Source organism: Magnolia sinica, chromosome 11, assembly GCF_029962835.1.
Source record: "Magnolia sinica isolate HGM2019 chromosome 11, MsV1, whole genome shotgun sequence".
Classification (NCBI taxonomy): Eukaryota; Viridiplantae; Streptophyta; class Magnoliopsida; order Magnoliales; family Magnoliaceae; genus Magnolia; species Magnolia sinica.
The window spans coordinates 59,544,554-59,564,349 of record NC_080583.1 but is presented as its reverse complement, the minus strand read 5'-3'; the positions used below and the strand labels follow the sequence as shown (position 1 = coordinate 59,564,349).

At 40.2% G+C, this 19,796-nt stretch overlaps 1 protein-coding gene across 2 annotated transcripts in view; it reads right to left on the bottom strand.

Annotated features, from left to right (window-relative positions):
• Positions 1-10,350: 10,350 nt before the first annotated feature.
• The window catches only part of LOC131219205 (2-oxoglutarate-dependent dioxygenase 33), a 62,581-nt gene continuing 53,135 nt past the window's right edge, over positions 10,351-19,796 (bottom strand). For both annotated transcript variants that reach the window (XM_058214218.1, XM_058214219.1), the window contains 4 exons: positions 17,817-17,863; positions 11,296-11,376; positions 10,808-10,897; positions 10,351-10,726 (listed from right to left, as the gene is read on the bottom strand). In XM_058214218.1, coding sequence (XP_058070201.1) covers positions 10,598-10,726; positions 10,808-10,897; positions 11,296-11,376; positions 17,817-17,863 — 347 coding nt within the window. In that variant the 3' untranslated portion in view covers positions 10,351-10,597. The remainder of the gene's footprint in view (positions 10,727-10,807; positions 10,898-11,295; positions 11,377-17,816; positions 17,864-19,796) is intronic.

Here is a 19,796-nt window from a genome sequence, read left to right as displayed (position 1 = left end):
GTCTTTCTCCAAATTTGAAAGAACCCGCGTGGGAACGTCCGAGGTTGCCAAAGTGTGGACAGGAATGCTGTTAAGAACATGATTGATCAATACTTCTTTGCCCGCTTGAGACAAACATCTTTCCTTCCATCCTGTTGTCTGATTACAGATTCTGTCAATCAGCAGCTGAAAGAACACACATCTAACTCTGCCTTTGAATATAGAGACGCCAAGATAGATGAAATGCGTTGATGATACAGCTACACTGATCAATCTTTCAATAGCTCTTGCTCAGCTTGCCAATAACTTATTTGAAGAGAAGTACACACTCTTCAGCTTATTTACCTTCTAACCTGAAACGGCTTGGTATTTAAGTAGAAAATCATTCACCACTTTCAACAACTTGTTGCTGCCATTGATGAAGAGGACTATGTTGTCTGCAAATAACAGATGAGAGACTAGAGGGCATCCCCTACCCACCTTAAAGGACTAACAAAATCCCCTCTCAACTAGCTTCCTAAAGTCCCAACTAACGAGATTGGGTCCCTTAGCCTCAACCCTTTAGAAAATTTAAAGAAGCCACACGCTTCTCCGTTTATCAGCACCGAAAACTAGCAATTCAACCAACACTTTTTCGCTAGGTTTGTCCATTCATGGCTGAGGCCAAACTTCAGAAGAATTGCCTTGAGGAATCTACTCTATCATATGCCTTCTCCATGTCGAGCTTCAAAATGATGTTGTTTTCTCGCACTATCCTACCAATGTCCCCGTACAGTTCTTGGGCAAGAGTTCTGCTTTCTGTTATCGAATGCCTTTGGACAAATGCTCCTTGCTCTTTTGAGATAATCCCAAGAAGCAGTAAATTCAGACTATTCACAATAACTTTCAAGAAAAGTTTGTACACACAGTTACAAAGACTTATGGAGCGAAAAGCAGAAGACTTAGCTAGTGCGAGGATTTTCAGAATAAGATAAATAAGAGATGAAGTGAACGCATAGAGAATCTTCCCTCCTTTTAAGAGAAAGGAAACTGCATTCAAGATATTTCTACCTACAATGTCCCAACAGCTTGAGAAAGCTCCTGAGAAACCATCTGGGCCTGGCGCACCATCCTTCGGCAGTGCTTCCACTGCTTGCCTAACCTCCTCTAGAGAGGGCTCCAAGAGAAGACCTTTGTCGTCTGCTACCGATACACAAGAAGGAATAGCATCTAGAAAGTCTCCCACCTAATTGCAAATTTCTACCTCAAAAAACGAGGTGAAGAAATTTATAGTGCCCTCCTTAATCAAGGCACAATCAGAAATTTTTTCTCCATTCTCCAACTGAATTTCTAAAATTTTCGCTTTCCTTGTACGCTCACTAGTGATGTTATAGAAGAATTTCATTTTCCTATCCCCTTCTTCTAACCACTGATTTCTCGACTTCTATTTCTAGAAAACTTCTTCCCTGGGCTCGAGCTGGGCTGGTTCGTCTTTGGCCGCAATAAGCAGGTTCTGATTATGCAAGTTAGGAGACACTTGGTTGACCTCTTCCTCCCGAATAACTGCCTCTTCAGCTAACTTGATCTGATGAAAAACATTCCCAAACACTTCTCTATTCCAAGTTTTGATAGCCTATTTAAGAAGCTTTAGCTTAGAGAGAAGGATATGCATAGGTTGAACGGACTGACTAACCTTTACAAAATCCCAGGAAGATGTCACCAACGGAAAGAAAGAGTTGTGAAAAAACCACATCCTTTAACAGAAAAAGGGCTTGGGGAAGTTGGGAGGCACTGGAGGAAACGAGAGAAGTAAAGGAGCTCTTTCAGACCCCACTCGAGGCAAGTGGGTAACTTGGAATGTAGGAAACATATTAAGCCAATCCACATTACAAAGAATGCGGTCAGCCTAGCCCAAAATCGTGAGGTCTTAGCTTGATTGTTGTACCACGTGAACTTGTTTCCAATGAAACCCGCATCCTAGTGCAATACTATTAATATCATCTATAATTTCTGATGAGCTTGTTCTATCTCAGCCTCTACCTCCCATTCTTTCTAATTGCTCGACAACTGCATTAAAGTCTCCATAGATAGCCCAAGCCCCCGGTCTACCGCTAGCCAAGTCTACCAAGTCCACCCACAAGGATCTTCTAAGGATCGAGGAGCATTTAGCATAAACCAGAGATAACAACACCTTATCCACTCCTCCCTGGATGGAGACCTTCAAAGTGATCATTTGGTTAGATCATTTGGTTAGAGGCAGATATAAAATCTACTTGTAGGGAATTCTTGAAGAAGATCCAAACCTTCCCACCTTCCCCAACATTAGAAAAGGATGAATGGAACCCCAACTTTAGACCTGTTTGAACTCTTTTTTCTTCTCATAACATAGATTCAATCAGAGCCACAATGGAAGGACTGTGATTTCTGTTATACCTTTTAGTTGTCCTGATAGTAGAAGCATTCCCCACACCACGAGCATTCAAAACTAGGATTCTATCCATCCATAACACACCTTGAGTTCACGACCCTTCGTTTGAGTCTTCTCAGCCACCTTTACCAATCGACTAAAATACTACCTGTGCAATTTTCCTAGTCATAAGCTTCTTATCTCAATGTTCTACTGCCTGCTGATCCTTCTCTACCCCGGGGACATCGTTGTTGTCTTCTTATTGTTCTACCCTCTCCATTGCTTCCTTACCTCCTAGATCAACTTCAATCTCCCCCTCATCGAGAATCTTCTGCTGACTTGCCAAACTATGATCTGATAGTCTATGGTTGCTACTACCCCTCTGAGACTCCTCATTGCTAAAAACCTGGCAAGTGCCAGTGTCCCTGCATAAGGTCTTCTTAGAGAAATAATGAGATAGATTTATAGCCAGATTCAATTCTTCCCCCACACCCCACTGAGTCAAATTCTGCATCCCGCGATGCCTTCCTTCAGTCACTAGGGAATTCAAAACTAAGCTTGGAGACTGGATTTCCCCCCTGCTCTTAGGGGATTGCACCCCACTGATAGGGATCTAAATTTCCTTCTTTGGGGGTGCAGAAGCTTTTCTCTAAACTTTCACCACTTCTGTCTGCTCTGAAAGGAATAGAAGGTTAACATCACCAATAGTAGCTTCCCATAGCTGGAAACGGCGAGCTACCTCCATATCTGATGCCTTAGTAGCTAGCTGGTGAAGAGGATCTTAATCTGCTTTAAGCGAACTAACCTCCCGCTTGCCTAAATTCTGCACTGAAGAAGGTTGCTAGACAAGCCTTGGGACAGTCCTCTGGAGGGAGGGGCGTTCGAAAAACTTCCATTCGAACATTCTGACAAACATCTGGGGGTCGGTCATAGAGAGTAGCCTCAAGAGTGCCTAACTCTAGATGAGCTTCCTGCGAAGGGTTGCAACTAATCAAACACTCTGACAAACACCCTCTAGGTATTCGATAGAGGCATTCTATGGTTAATTAAACGTTCTTTTCACCCATCTCTTGGTGGTCTCTCCCCCTCCCCCCTTGATCGACCTAAGCCTCAAAGGCATCTACAACAAGCCCTGCCTCCATTGAGGCCCCCTCAATAGATGCAAAAACATGGTAGGATCTCCCTAATACCATTAAATCGAGCAACTTGTGGACATCAATTCCTGGACAAAGCCTGACTCTTGCCCTGACTAATACTTGAAAATTACCAAACCTAGATATGCTATCGATCTCAACCACTTCACTGAAATAGCTTCCAAGCTCGGCAATAACTGATTCCAGCCAAGCGTCGCAAGGATGCCGAATAACCATAACCAAATCCCATCATTACCCAACACTACTTCTGGGGACCATGCTTCCACACTCTCATAACCCATTTACTATGGAGGTTTCTGTCGGAGAGAGTCAATTAACTCTTCTTTCTTCTTAAAAAGAATAAGGAATCCGTTGTGAGTTAGCCTCACAAAGTTCAATGCCGAGGCTACAAACCTGGAAGATTGGGTTGCGTTGATCAACTATAAGATAGATACAGAATACTCTGTTATTGCGCCCACAAGGGCCACTCCAAATCCTTCCTTTTCTCCTTAACCGCCAATTTGTCTGCTCTTACAAAATAAACAATGTCAACTCCTACACTAGGTTCCCATCAACTCTAGCTAAGGAGGTGGAAGGACCATATCCTCGAGCAACCTTTAGGAATGATGTCCACAGGGGAGCTGCCAGAGGGAGACCCATCTCACTGGCTTTTAGAGCTCCCGTAGGGAATGCAGGAGCCACTAGCTTCGGGAATATATGATCTTTTGGTTTCACCTCTCAGACCGTAACAATCCTGCCATCAATCCGCCTATCGTCAAGAACCCCTCTCGTTGCATTTGCTTCATTGGCATACATGAATTGAACAAATGCAAATCTCCTGGGACGCGAGGAAATTGGATCCTTGGGTATATAAACATCCACCACCTTACCATTCTTACCAAAGATCTCTAATGTCCTCTTGAGAGCAATTGAAGGGGAGGTTCCCCACAAAGAGGCTATATTCTCCCACGCTAGATCTCTTCCTCTTGATATTTATCCAACGTAAGGAGGGGCTTCTCCTAACTAATCTTATGGAACCTCTTCCAATCCGATAAGCCGCTTTACCAAAGAGCCCTCTCCTAGAAGGGGATCTACCTCTTGGCCGCCCCCTCATTCACTAGAAACCCTAGAGAAGGAACTTTTTCAAACCCTACTATCATCATATCTGAAGAAGCTCAAGTGGGCTACATTCTTTCTAAAGAATTAAATGTTGGAAAGATTCAGAGGGATATTGGAAGGCAGTTGAGCTTGTCTTGGCCTGAAAACGATGAGGTGACTCTCTACATATGTCATGGATCTTCATCCCATCGATCCTCTTAAAAATGAACAATTTTGCCATTTCCGGTGGAAAAACCCACCCCTTCCCAAACCTTGAATTTCAACAATTTTACTAATTTCCATAATGATGAAGCCTTATATAAAGGAGAAGATTTTGTCCATCTACCCCCTTCCTCAACCTCATATTTTCTGCACAACACCTCTCTCCAATAACTACCCTCTTCAACCACAAACCTCCAAATCCACTTTTTCAACAATGCCAAATTCTCTAAACTCCTCATACTAACACCTACACTTACTTGAGACAAAGATTTATACACTTCTTTACACTTTAAGAGAAGAAATTTATGATTCTCTTCCGTCCCCAGACACACCACCTTGGAAAGACTAATTCCCAACAATTCATTTTTATTGATATTGACCTATAATCTTGAAACCACCTTGAAACATATAATAATTGATTGATTGAATTGTCCACATGAAAACCTTTCACCAAGCTAGCTGCAATCCCTTAATCTAACATTCTCCCAAAAGCCTCCATGATCACTACAAATAAAAAATGAGATAATGGATTAGCCTCCTATAGACCTTTAGAGGAAGAGCACTACCCTTTCGGTGCCTCGCTTACTATTATTGAATATTTAGCTGAATGGACGCAAACTTGAATCCATGCCCTCCATTTCTCTCTATAACCCAACCGTCCTAACATGTAGTCAAGAAAATTCTCATCCACATGATCGTATGCATTTTCAATATCAAGTTTACATATAATCAGTGTTTTCAGTAGTGTTGTAGCGTAGCGTGTAGTGTACGCTACGTAACATACGCAAGTAGCGTAACTCCTTGGTAGCGTAAGCTACAGTGCATGTAGCATAGCATAAATAGCGTAAGCCACCCAAAATCTCATTTTTAAAGTGTTTTTTCTATGTTAGTTTAACACATTTTAAAATGGTGATGACTTATACCTACGACACATGGCACTACATTAAACTAATCCAGACCATCCAAATTGTGGTCCATATCATGGATAGAGCACTTAGATCAATTTGGACCATCCAAATTGTGGTCTATATCATGAATTTGTGATGTTTCAATAAATTAAAAAAGAAGTCATGCTTAGAAATGTCTAAAGGCAGAGAGAGAGAGAGAGAGAGAGAGAGAGAGAGAGAGAGAGATTTTACATGGAAATAAGTGGTTGATGATCCAGATTCGTAGTCAAGAACTCATAGAAATTATGCATTTTGTAAATTTTATCATATTTTTGTATTATTTTAATTAAAAATTTAAGGATTGTGTAGCTTACGCTACATGCTATAGAGGGCCAAACGTCATGCTATACGCTAGACGCTATTTAAAACACTGCATATAATACCCATTTTTCCTTTGTTGTGACTATGATCTAAATACATTAATGTGCTATTAATGCACAATCCGCAATTTGTCTCCCTTTCATATATGCACCTTGAGATTTCGAAGTCACATCACTAAGAACTACACTAAATTTGGATGCCATAATTTTAGCTAAAATCTTATACGGCTACCTAAGAAACTTGTTGGTCTAAAATCCTTTAAACTTTTGCCTCTTCTTTTTTAGGCATTAATGCAATAAATGTAGCTACTAATTTTGATGCCAAGCAACCCTAATTATAAAATTCATAAATAAATTAAAATAAATCTTGCTTGACCAACTCCTAAAAAACTTGGAAGAAAGCAACAGGATAGCCATCTGGCTCAGGCGCCTTATCTCTCTCCCAAATTAGATATTGCTGACTTAATTTCCTCTTCTGAAATCAGCTTTTCAAGCGATTTTGCTGCCTCAGAAGACAATGATGCAAAAGAAAGATTATCAGGCCTTGGCCTGGCCCAAACTTCATTAGACGATCTTTGTAAAACTTAATAATTATTGCACATACCTTGTCCAACTGCAAAGACTTCATAACACTTTGAGCGCTCTCTACTTTCTATTGACCGATGACTCCGCCATGGTAAATACTGGCCACTCTCACATTCTCTATGACAACCAAAACCAATGTCGGTGCTAGAGTTGAGACTCTTCATTTACCTAAGGTTGCCCTGGTCATGAAAACATTTATGTAGGCCAAGCTCTACAACAACTAAGGCATTCACTGTGACTAAGGTTGCCATACCAAGGGCCGTGTTCTAAAGCCTTTTGAGTCTGCAAAATCCTTTGGCACTATAGCCTTTGTGAGTGTTGTCTTAGTCTCCTCCAAGCTGTGATGGGGCCCGTAGAGGTCGGTTTTTCCTGTTTCCTATGGTACTCATTGTGACGTCCATGTTGTACTTCACTTGGCCTAGAGACGAGCTCGATAGCCCTGGCATGCCTTGTATATTAAGTGTTGTGTCACCAAGAGAAGAATTTCAGGCACTCCTTCCGTGAAGCCTCTCGTCACCTACGATCAAACAAACTCTCCCAATTCAAGACCAAAAACAAGCAAAGAAAAGAGTGGGGAACACAAATATGGCCTTTCAAATTCGAACTAACAAAACAAAAAAGCTGATAGCTAGCAAAAACAAGAGCAAGAACTGCAGCTTTCTCCTCCCAAAACATCATCATTGACATTGCATTTCACTGGCAATTCTGTAAATTTCAGCACCTTCAAAGATTGCCACCTTTTCATCAATGTGTACCATCACAACCTGGGTCATCTTGGCCATGTCAATTTTTACTTGCAGTCTGTGAAAATGCCCACCAAAGTGTTCTCCGATACCACATCTTTAACTAGACCAGGTACTTGTCTAACACCATCTTATCATCATAGCTTCCTAAAATGGGCTGCCCTCATACACGTCGCTCTCCCCTATTACTCCCAGCCCCGCTGCATACCTCCCCAGACACCAAAATCACCAGCTCTGTCGACTGGAGCCCCATCAATGCTTCCTTCCTTTCAGCCTCATGGGATGGCACCATCAAGCACTGGGTCATCGATCAATGCAGCACCATACACACCTACAACAAACCCAAGGTTTTCTCATGTGCTGCCTGGAATCCCAATCTGACCCACCATGCCTCCACATCCAAGGACTGCACCCTCTGTGTTGGAGTTCTGGACAGCATCGTGCTCATATGATCACAGAGTGGCTCTGTGGGATTATGGGACAGAGGAAGCAGACCCAATAATAAGAAAGTATGAGCATCATAAGGGGTGTATTTGAGCAAGTGTAAGGAGAGGTTGTAGGCCAGCACTGGAATAAATGGCCCTGATCATTCGTGGCTGCATTTTTGGCTGAAGCATAAAGGAGTGGATTCAAACATCAGTTTTGTTTCGGCAGCTGCAGTGAATGTCTTTCATTTTCTTCTTTTTCTTGATATTCTTGAATTGATGCTACTCTTTCCTTTACGTACATACATGGATGCACACGTGAAATGAATTGGCTTTTGGTTTCTGATAGTTTCAATTTGTTCTTGAAATCTTGGTTTTTCCTTGTGACAGCTACCATTGTGCACAGGTTGCGCCCACCTTACAGTGATCCAAGCCATTCATCTGGCTGGCCCCACTTCGGATGGATGATGATGCATTAAGATTCTCCACTAAAGGAGAGCACTACCTTAAACTATGGTAGTCTGGACCTTGTGGAACCCACCATGATGCATGCATGACATCTTTTATGTCCAGCAGGTTCGCCTCCAAAGGTTCACCTTGCAGCCCCAAAATCAACACAACCAAATGTGATTTGGTGGAACTTGTAAAATGCAAAGCCAAGAAAAAAATTCCCCAGCAATGGAACCCTAGGTGTTCATTTGTATGCCTCCAACAAAAGGGATTCAATCATCCAAACATATGATTATTTTGAACCATGGCCCATTCACTACTGGAAATACCGAATAAATACTTTCTATTGTATTTTGAAAACCTGAAAGTTCGACTGGACTCGATGTTCAGCTGGGTTGGGTTGACTCATAGGGGTCAGGTTGACCTAAAGACTCAGATCTGAACCAATGTTTGATAATTATGAACTTAAAAATTTTGGGGTAGGAGTAGATATTTAACATAGTTAAGTAATATAAAATACAAATACGTAGGTTCAATGCCTGCTATTTACATTTTATTCATGCTCAATCGACCAGTTACTGTGGGACCATTTACATTTTATTAATGTTCACAGAATGACGCATGTTCACTCAACCACGTGGTCGGGTCAACTCAACAAATTCATCCTATGTCAGGATTGAGTCAGACCCAAGACTGATTTCATTAATGTTCACATTGTGACCCACTTGTGCTAATGAGTTGTACCATTCAGCATCGAGTCAGACCCAGGACTAAGTTTCCTAGCTACTGGGCTCAAAATCTCTCCAAGTCAAGTTGACTTGGCCAAGTTTCAAGTCGACCAACGGTTTCCATCTCGTCAATGTATGAGGAAATGACATGGAAGCATGAAAATGTCAAGCTTCCAGGGCACCCAATCTGCTCGTATGTTGTAACATCAAAGTTCCAAGTTTCCCTCAAGGGTTTGGTTCCCACTTAAAAATGAGTTCATCTCATTTTAGTTATTTATAATTATGTATTAAAGATCATATTTATTTTTGGTATGGATTAAAGTAATCTTGATAATGTACAATAATGATATCTAATAAATAATTCAGTTAACTAAAATGAGATGAACTCGTTTTTAAGTGGCAACCAAATAGTCCCTAATATTTTAAAAACATTTCCAACACTACCCATATTTTTAGTAAACATTGCTTATACTAAATAATAACCCAAAAATCAAATCATCTCCAAAGCTCTAACTATATCAAGATAATATCCCGTTGTTTACCAAATAGGACCCAATTTCACTAAATTCTAGGCATATTGGCACACTCTTTATTTCAAATCAACAATCTACAAGTTTCTCACAATTTCTATTAGCTAGCAAGCTGCCGACATGAAAATTTCATAGAAGAACTTTCCATCAATCAATGAAAAAAATAAAAATAAAAGAAGAAGAAAAGACTGGTGCTCAATGCTCATAATTAGTTCAATAACTCAATTGAGCAGGAGGCTGGTTCCTCTACAATTGTTTCAGGTAACTGACTCTAGAACTACCTGCACATAGGGCCCATGGTGGGGTGCATATTATGTCCAAACTGTCCAGCAGGGTTGCCCCACCATAGATATGGGACACAGCAAAAATCAGGCCAATCCAATCATTAGGTGGATCACCACCTGAAATTGGAGATTTTGAACTAGTTTTCCATTGTTTTCTACGGTGTGGCCCACCATATGATTTGATTGTCCTGGATTTTCATGCGTTTCATTTTCATGGTAGGGGAAGCCCTTCTAGATGGGTTAAACACCATATATGCAGCATGTTGGGCCCCACATGCATGTAGAGAAGTTCCCTGACGACAGTTGCAGAGGTACCGACCTCATGGGGCAGTTATATACTACTGTGGAATGGAAACCATCCATCAAATGTTTGGAGTAGTGATGTTGATCTCGTTAGGTAGCACATGCTTTTTTACCTTCCACCCCAAATCAATATCCAATGCATTTTAGCTCCTACCTGAAACTAACCGGATATTAATTTAGGGTATTGAATAATACCCTAAACAAAGGACAAAGTAGATTGTACATTAGACCATTCATGTTCATTGACAAAAACAATGAATCTTACACTAGTTTGCATTCTACAATCTTATGCAACAACAACACAATGTTTTTGTTTTTATTTGCACGACCATAAGTTATTTCATGAGGTAGACCTCAGTTATGATGGAAATGCCTTGCAACCACTACAATTCAAACAGGCAAACTTATGGAGAATATATGCTTATAGAAGCTATGAAGGGAGGATAGGGTAGTAAAAACAAATCCTACATCACAAAGTTGGTGGTGACTTTACGTACTAAATGCTCACCATAAACGATCCTTTCAAAATTTGCAGTCCCACCTGTCTTTTCCTTACAGAAATCCAAAGGCTCTACGATAGCATTGAAATTTGGCTGCTCATATGATGCAACAAACAAACATGAGGGACCAGATTGAAGAAAAGAGGAGGGAAAGGATTGACAGAGATGTGGTACCTCGAAAAAGAATGGTAGTGAGACTCGGTATTTTGCGGAGCCGTTGATCACTCGATGCAGTGTTGGTTGATACAAACCATTGGACCAAACCTGCGATCATTCCATATCTAACGTCCAATAATCTCCATTGAATTCACAAAAATAAGGGCCACTTTGGATTGCAGTATTTGGTGGTATTCTAATCCATTGGAGCAATCGTTACATTAATACCATGTTTGTTTACAGTAGTATTTGGGTGGGTTATCCAGTGGTTAAATACAGATGTATTTGGATATACGACTTGGAACAGTGCTTATACACTGTAATCATTGCGATATTAGAGTGGCTATCCCAACACTGGATTTCTCGGTCAAAATACCTCAGGATCAAGAGAGGCATTGTAATATGTAATCATTAGCATAATGCAATGCAATTTTCTGCAATACCACCTAATCCTGAGTTCCAAACATGCCCATAAAAAAACTGCTTCTAAGTGACAAGATAGAGACCTTCAGCATGTCGCCAATGTTGCAGACAAAGGTACCAGGAACTGGAACAGCCCATATCCACTCACCAGATAGGTTTCTCACCTGCAACAGACAAAAAAGACATGTGTTGTACAGGTGAGCATGTGTATGCACAGGAAAATACATGTCAAGTTGGGTTCAACAGCAGTTTTAATCAGGTATTTTATGTGGCATAACAGTGCAACCCACCAGCTGGTAATGTTTTAAACTGACAATGACAGGAACATTTTTATTTTTTATTTTTAATTACTTTTTAGATATTTTATTCTAAACATAGGATGTTCTACTGTATAGCACGATCCCAACCCAGTATAGGTTGAGATAAGGCTATGACAATGATGATGATGATGACCATTAAATGATCATACCCATTAAAAGGCAAGCTTGTGAGGAAATGAAATGAACAAAATTTTAGGTGTGGGTGCATGTGGTTTTGTGTGTGTGTGTATATATATATATATTTTGAAGACACAGGGTGTCCCCACCTCTTTTTTGAAGAGAGACTAATCCCAGAGGATACAAGCAATCACCCACAACCACGTGTATCGGGTAAAGCCAAGGAGGGGAATCGAACCCTCACCTATATTAAGTGTATATGTAAAAACATAAGGTCTCAATCCAACCAGTTGGATTACAAGGTACAGTCCACCCAATGGATAATTTTAAACCTATTAAGTGCATATGAAACCCAACCCTTTCAATAGGTTGGCATGCCACGAGAGTCAGCCTCATGTATTCATCAGGTAGGCCACACCATAGAATTTCAAAGCGAATAAAAAATTTTCCAGATTTTGAGCCGGTTCTCATTTGGTGAGCGTTTTTGCACCCTTATTTTTTTTTTTTAATCATAAAAAATCAGTGCGAAAAGGTTAGAAATTCTTGATTGTTCATGTTTTGCATGAAAAATCAAGGATTTGAACCATTAATTTCGAAATTTGAGAGGTGGGTGATCCAATTTGAGGGAAATTGGGGGAATTCGAAAATTTCCCAAAATCTCCTAAATTAGTTGTAATCTTACACTCTAAACACGAAATCAAACATGTATGAGGCCTGATCTACAAATTCATGGAATTTTAGTGATTTTTAAAAAAAAATTAATATAATTTTTTTTTTAAAAATTTCACTTCTAATAGTGGTCAATTGAGTCAAATTTCACAGTATTTAAGAGTGTTTGATGAAATCATCATCACATACACTCTAATTTCGAAATTTGAGGGTAGGTGGTCTGATTTGGGAGAAATTAGGGAAAATTTAAACCCCAATTTCTCGCAAATTGTTTGCAATCTTACACCCAAACACTCCCAATTTCCAAAAATATCTTCTTATATTTATAACAGTTATGAATTCACTTTCAATATACTTGCATTATTTTAGTGAGACAACGCATAGCTTAGGACCCTATACGAAGGAAATCTATTATGTGCACCATTTTTATGTAATGATTCAAAAGTGTGTATTAAGGTATTTTTAACAATCCTTGAAGTTTCATAGAAAAAATCGACCAATTTCCCAATGTTTCCCTATGTTTCTCAAAAAGTGTAATACATTACCCAATACAAACGATATATCCCATGTGATAGCTGATCCATATCCATATCCCACGGGTGCGATACATAACACGATACTAATACGGTAAATACTAGCACCAACTACTCGAATCGTGGCCCCAAACAATTTCAAGTCCTCCCACTGCGCAAATGCAACCAACTACAATGAGTACACATTACTTTTTGTTCTCCAATGCATGCGCATACACATTATACCATTTAAGCCATCCCATCATCAACACATGATCCAAATGTGCATGCTTAGATTATGTTCACGGCGACATGCACATCCATCATACATATCGCAAATGCACCCATCACAATAATCAGCGCGTGGACAACTAATATCTCATCTGATCCACTGCAACCTTTGAATTCTATTAATCTCCACATTCATTGAACCACATAATTGAATATGATCATCTAGGACATCCTTGGATGTATTGTATGCTTTTGGATGCATCTAGATATTATATGCAACCTAAGCAATAAGCATGCCACATCCCATCAATGTCAATTGGGAAAAGATGTACGAAACAAATCTTGTCGTAACATGCACATGGACCGACTTGTCAAAACTCATATTTTGGCACATCCATCGGATGATCTAAGCCACAAAATGTGTTCACCACATTGACATTAGGCTAGGTTTCAGCCCAATCTGATCTCAAACGAATGAGATCCATTGAAAACAAGATCAACATGCCGGATTCAATCCGAACAAGATCTGATCAATAACATCGTATCCAATCCATCCACATTGTAGAGCTCGTCCAGATGAGTCACCCCATCAATTTTCAAGTCAATCGACTTCAGATGGATGCGGTATCATTGAACAAGTTTTGGACAATCCTGATTGTCCAAAATTGTTTGTGATCCATACACTGATACACTATGGCGTCCACATCAGATTCCTGTACTGCATGAGATCATGCTCCCTCTTACCTAGCATGGCCCAATGATGTGCTAAAGCCATTAAGTAGGGGTGTGTAATGAGCAACTGTCCAAAATGCTTTGATGGAGTGGGCGACACATGTAATTGGGTCCACATGATGTTGTGTAGATATTGGACATGAGGTGTCCACACCATCCATAATTGTGGATGATGGCTAACAAGTCCCAAGGGTGGGTATCCAAGCGTGTACACTTTCTTAATTGGGATCCATCCTAACCATATACAAATTAGGAAATAAAAGCATGATTAATTTAGGAAACACATAGGGCAAAAATAATTCCATCAATTTACTAATTTAGAAGGCTTTTTTTCTCTCTTTGCTGCACTAGGATGAAAGGGAAGTAAGGTTTCTAAATTGGAAAAGTAGTGGAAAACTCAAAACACAACGGGAAAAAAAAAAAAAAAAAAAAAAAGGAAAAAAAAAAAAAAGAAAAGAAAAGAAAAGAAAAAAAGAAAAAGAAGAAGAAGAAGAAGAAGAAGAAGAAGAAGAGAGAGGGTCTGTCTCCATCTTACATCTTTATTGAATATGGATGCACACCCCTAAGAGGGGGTGTCCGTACAACTAGTCCATGCGTCTGCCCAAGGCGGGCCCCTCTCCGATGATATGCTCTGTCCATGCACTCTTCTCATCCCCATATGCTTCAATTGGTACCTCCTTCACAAATCGACATCGTGTACTCTTGGATCTTAATCAATGGCTCGATGTAACACATGTATATTATGTTAAAATCTCAACTAATCCAAGCCATCTAAGATGCTATACACATGACGAGATCTATGAGAGAGAGAGAGAGAGAGAGAGACTTACACACTTTGGACATGGAATGCGACCAAACTGATTGCTTCCTTCTAACCATACAAACTTGTATCTTTCCATAAAACCATTAAATCACAGCCATCAAATAAATTCAAAAGCATTAACCATTACCATTCAACATGCCACAATATCCACAAAGAAGAAAAACCAATAATAATAATAATAATAATAAGCCCTCATGTGTCTGAATTAATCAGACTCGCAAATTTTGGAACATACGTTCCTTGAGACAAGTCCCACAATTTGACTGGTCACGACCTTGAACAGCCATACTCTTCGGCATGATCAAAATTAGAAACTAGTAAATGCCGTCAACAGGACCACTCTAATACCACTTTTTGTTGAGAAATTTCGAAATGCAGTAGAAACATTAACTTTTCAAAAACTCCAAATTTTATTGAACTTTAATTGAGGATCCACGATTAAGCATTAGCAAGTTTCTAAAAAGCCAAATAAAAGGCAATCCATACCTTTGATTTAAGTCACCCGATTTTCATAGAACGATGCCGCTTTTCCGATATTAGAAGTCTCTCCCTGACTAATCCTAGATATTAGGAAGCAAGGAGGAGGGCATCTTGCGTAGGGTAAGGTTAGGCACACACACACAGAGACACCCAAGGTGGGCCTTACATGTGTGGATATGTCTTGTGGGCCCCCCCCCTCTCTCTCTCCTCTCTCTCTCTCTCTCTCTCCCTCCCTCCCTATGGAATAGGATACATTTATAAGGAATCGAGGTTTCAAAGGAGAACATCAGTTATGGTGCTTCTCACCCCTACAAACTTTGGATATGGCCTACACCATCAAAAAGTTGTAAGCCTGTCTTATCCATGCACTCAAATTGATTAAGTCCCTCTATTAATCAATGGCATCCATGCTTAACCAAAATCTCATGCCAATCTAAGAGGTGGACTACAAGATCTCAACCGCTGGATATCCATCAAGTATGATAAAACGCTTTTAACCATTAAAACAAAAGATCAATAGTTAAAAACCTTGATTAAACATTTAAACCTCTTTAACACCAGGCCAAGCTAGAAAACCACTTGATGGATGCTCCAACCACTAAAATCTAAGCCACAAACATGTTCCTCAAAGTAACTAGTGGATCCCATGTTGGAATGTGTGGGCTCCTTATACTATATACTAATGCAATGCACACAATCACCCATATGTCAGTCACTAATGTAACCTCATGGGTTGAGCCAAAGCACACAACACTAAGACCATGGAGTGCTAACACAATCTCAGGTCTAAGGAGTGGTCAAAGCTGATACATAATGAAGTCGATCCAATTCGGGCATGACTAGAGGCTCAATGCGATCCTCCAATGCAAGTGCTCACCTAGGTCCAAACATAAGGATACACACTGTGAACACTCGGACTCCCATGTGAGGTAGGGTATAGGTAGCACCATCTCGTTGAGCTCGATGGTGGAGACATTCCATCTAAATCATCGTTGGTTCCCTTACAGAGGATGACCAATATATCTTTAACGGATTGCCCAATCCCGCTACTATGGCAATGAAATTTAGGGTAATGAGATCAATGAAACATAATTCTCCCTGGGCCAGTGGTTGTTGTGTCAAAACTCATATTTCCCTAGGACAACCGAAGGAACTCCTCCCTTTAACCCATAATATTTCAGATAGTTTAGGTTTTCCACTCAATTATGGCATCAAGATGAAAACCAAACACGTGGTCATTATGCATATGATCATTGCTATTGTCATTGGCATTTTAAGGCACACTATACCAACACATCTCCACAAGGTTGTTAGAAGCTGAACATTGGAAATCCCATGACTAGAATTGCTCGTCTGAGAGATGATAAAGGTCCAATAAGATAGGTCTTCTCTATTCCTATTGGGGTTAGCAATTCCAGTTCTGCAGAATTATTGGCAATCAAAGCAGGTATGCCACTTTTTCTTGAGTGTTTAAGTAGGCCTCTACCAATGGGAGGAGACTCAAGGAATGGCATTGCTTGCTTGGGCCTCTAGAAAGTGTCAAGCATGTGGAAGCACACTTTTATTGTTTGCCAAATTAAAGAGTAAGTATCATCCTCACAATTGGTTTTTAGGTATGTGTTGAGAGTGTACGCCACTTTTTCTTGAGTGTTCAAGTAAGCCTCTACCAATGGGAGGAGACTCAAGGAATGGCATTGCTTGCTTGGGCCTCTGGAAAGTGCCAAGCCTGTGGAAGCACACTTTTATTGTTTGCAAGATTAAAGAGAAAGTATCATCCTCACAATTGGTTTTTAGGCATGTGTTGAGAGATGCCAACAGTTAGAGATGTCTTAGCCGAGCAAGGGATTTATTGGTCTTTCTTGTGTGCAGTTCCAACTATCCTTTCCTACATGGATAGTTGTTTCTTCTCTTTCTTAGTACTATTGAAATTGGCATACTTATGACAAAAGGAGCATAAGAAGACCAAATTGCTCTTGTTACTTATGTGGCATGGTAAAAACAAGTTATAAATTGACCGCATACCTATAAATAACCTACATAACCAACTGATTACTTAAATGCACTATATAGACTCAACATCAACTATAACTTAGATATTACTATTATTTACAAGCACGCCACTGTACACTATGGAAAATGTACACATCTGCCTGACCATCTGTCCATGCATGCAGACAAATGAATCTTGTGAAATTAAAATAAAAAATAAAAAAATCATTCTATTCATTCAAGCTATAGAAGTTACAGAGTTCAAAAAGCAACAGTAAGTATTTAATCCAAGGCGATTGATTTCAAATTGCACCGTACATTTGAGAAGAAAGTTAACATAATAAGAATATGGGTTGCCACTCTCTCAAAGAGAGTGATCCACCTTTTTAAGAGAATCCAATGTAATAATGTAATAACTTTTAAACAGTAAGTGGAAACATCTTTTATTGCTTACTGGTAGAGCCACGAAAGAAAGATAGAGTACTAGAACCAAATGACAAGAAATGTAACCTGAATCACATAACCAAAAGAAAGCTAGAGTACGAAAACCAAAAGAAAACTGGTCATTAACCAATGCAGAAAAGCAAACACAGAAACAATAATATTAGCACCCGGCATGCTATTAACAACGCTGAAGTAGAACTGAGAAACTTTATTCTGGCATTCCACAAGAGAGTTATGTGATGCATTAGGATCATGGAACCTTTGAACAGGAAAACAAGTAAATATACCTGAAGGGCAGCTAAATCATCATCCTGATTAACCAATGTCAAAAGACCTATAATGCAAGATAAACGGGTGATTAGGTTTTATCGGAAATAAATGCAAGTATGCAACGCATGGAAAGTGCTATTGAAACTAGAGAAACTCAACATGTCGATGCATTCTTATAGTTAACATGGTGCTATGAAATGTAACATACAAATGCCAGTTTATAAACGAAGGCCCATCTGAACTGGAGGCATTCTCTAGTTCAGCTCAACTCAAACTAATAGAAGACTAGAAAACCGCTCATACCTGGGCCCAACCACCATTAACTGGTAAAAAACTAGAAAGAAAACGGGAGGAGGAACTATATCCACAAAATCAACACACAATAACCTGCTGTAAAAGGCTGAAGAGATCAATATGTGGGGGTCGGGAGCTGGCTTGCTGCTTCTTTCTCTTCTTACCACTCACACGGGACTCAGCATTTTGGTGAGTCATTTAGTCTTGTAGTCAGAAGCATTATATCTTTAAACCAGGCATGTCATTATTTTCAGGGCCCCTTTTAAAAGCGCAATGGCTTTTCAGCAAGCTTCAAAGCCCCTATTACGCAAGGCCTGCATTGGCCTTTGACTTAATAGTCATCGTTTTGAAGCAAGCTGAAAATCCGTTGCACGCGCAATAGTTGAATTCGACACTAAATTATCTTCAAAAGAGTCATCACCCAGGCCAGGTTTGGATGGTTTGTCTTTTAGAAGCTTGCTTGTGGAGCAGGTGGTTTGGCTGGAAAGGGAGTTTCAAGAAGAAGAGGTGCAAGAAGTGATGAAGGATATGGACAAAGATAAAGCTCAGGGTCTCAACATGTTCTCAGTTGCAATCCTCCAGGAATGCAGGGAGATCATTAAAGATGAATCCATGAGATTTATGAAGGAGTTCCACAGCAGGGCCATGCTTAGAAAGGGGGTTAGTGCAACCTTTATCACGTTAATTCCGAGGGTAGAAGATGCAGCAGATATAAAAGACTACTGCTCAACTAGTTTGGCTGGATGAGTATACAAGATTCTGGCCAAAACATGTGCGTGCAGGCTGAGAGAGGTCCATAGCTCAATTATATCTCCCTTCCAAGCTGCATTTGTCAAGAACAGGCAAATCTTGTAAGGTGTGCTGGTAGCAAACAAAGCTGTTGATTATAGGGAGAGAAGCAATGAGGCAGGGGTGCTTATGGAAAAGGCCTAAGACCATGTGGATTGAGACTTTCTCTTCTCCACACCAGTGAATGGCATTTGGAAGCAGTTGGAACAGATGGGTGAAGAAAATGCGTCAGCTTGGCAGTTGGCACCCTTCTCTATCTTGTTCAACAGGTCACCTATTGGCTTCTTCCCAAGTTTGAGAGGTTTGCACCATGGTGATCCCTTGTCCCCCCCTTCTTTTTACAATCATAGCTGAAAGTTAATGCCTTTTGATGTCCAACGAAGCCAAGTTGGGAATCGCTAAAGGATTTGAGTTGGGCAGGCTGGAATTAACCTTTCCCATCTTCAATTTGTGGATGACACACTAATCCTTTGTGAGGATCCTGTAATCAACTTTGATAGTCAAGAGGAAAGGAATCCTTTGATGTATTGAGGCTGTGTCAGGTCTAAGGATAAATCTACGAAAAAGTGCAATAGCCAGAGTTGCAGCTGTAGGAGTGGACATTAATTTGATGAGGACAGTGTGAGGGTGCAAGGTGGTACAGCTGCCGATGAATTATCTAGGCCACCCAATTGAAATGTTATTGAGATCCGATAATCAAAAGAAGGGAGTCAAGATTAGCACTAGATGGAAGAACTCAAATCTGTCAATGAGGGGCAGAATCACTTTTATTGAAGCAGCTCTAATGAAGTTACAAGTTTACTACCTCTCCCTTTTTAAGATGTGAGCCTGCATGGACATGCAGAAGGACTTTTCGTGGGAAGGAAGAGAAGAAGGGCACAAGTTTCATCTAGTGAAATAGGAGGTGGTCCAAA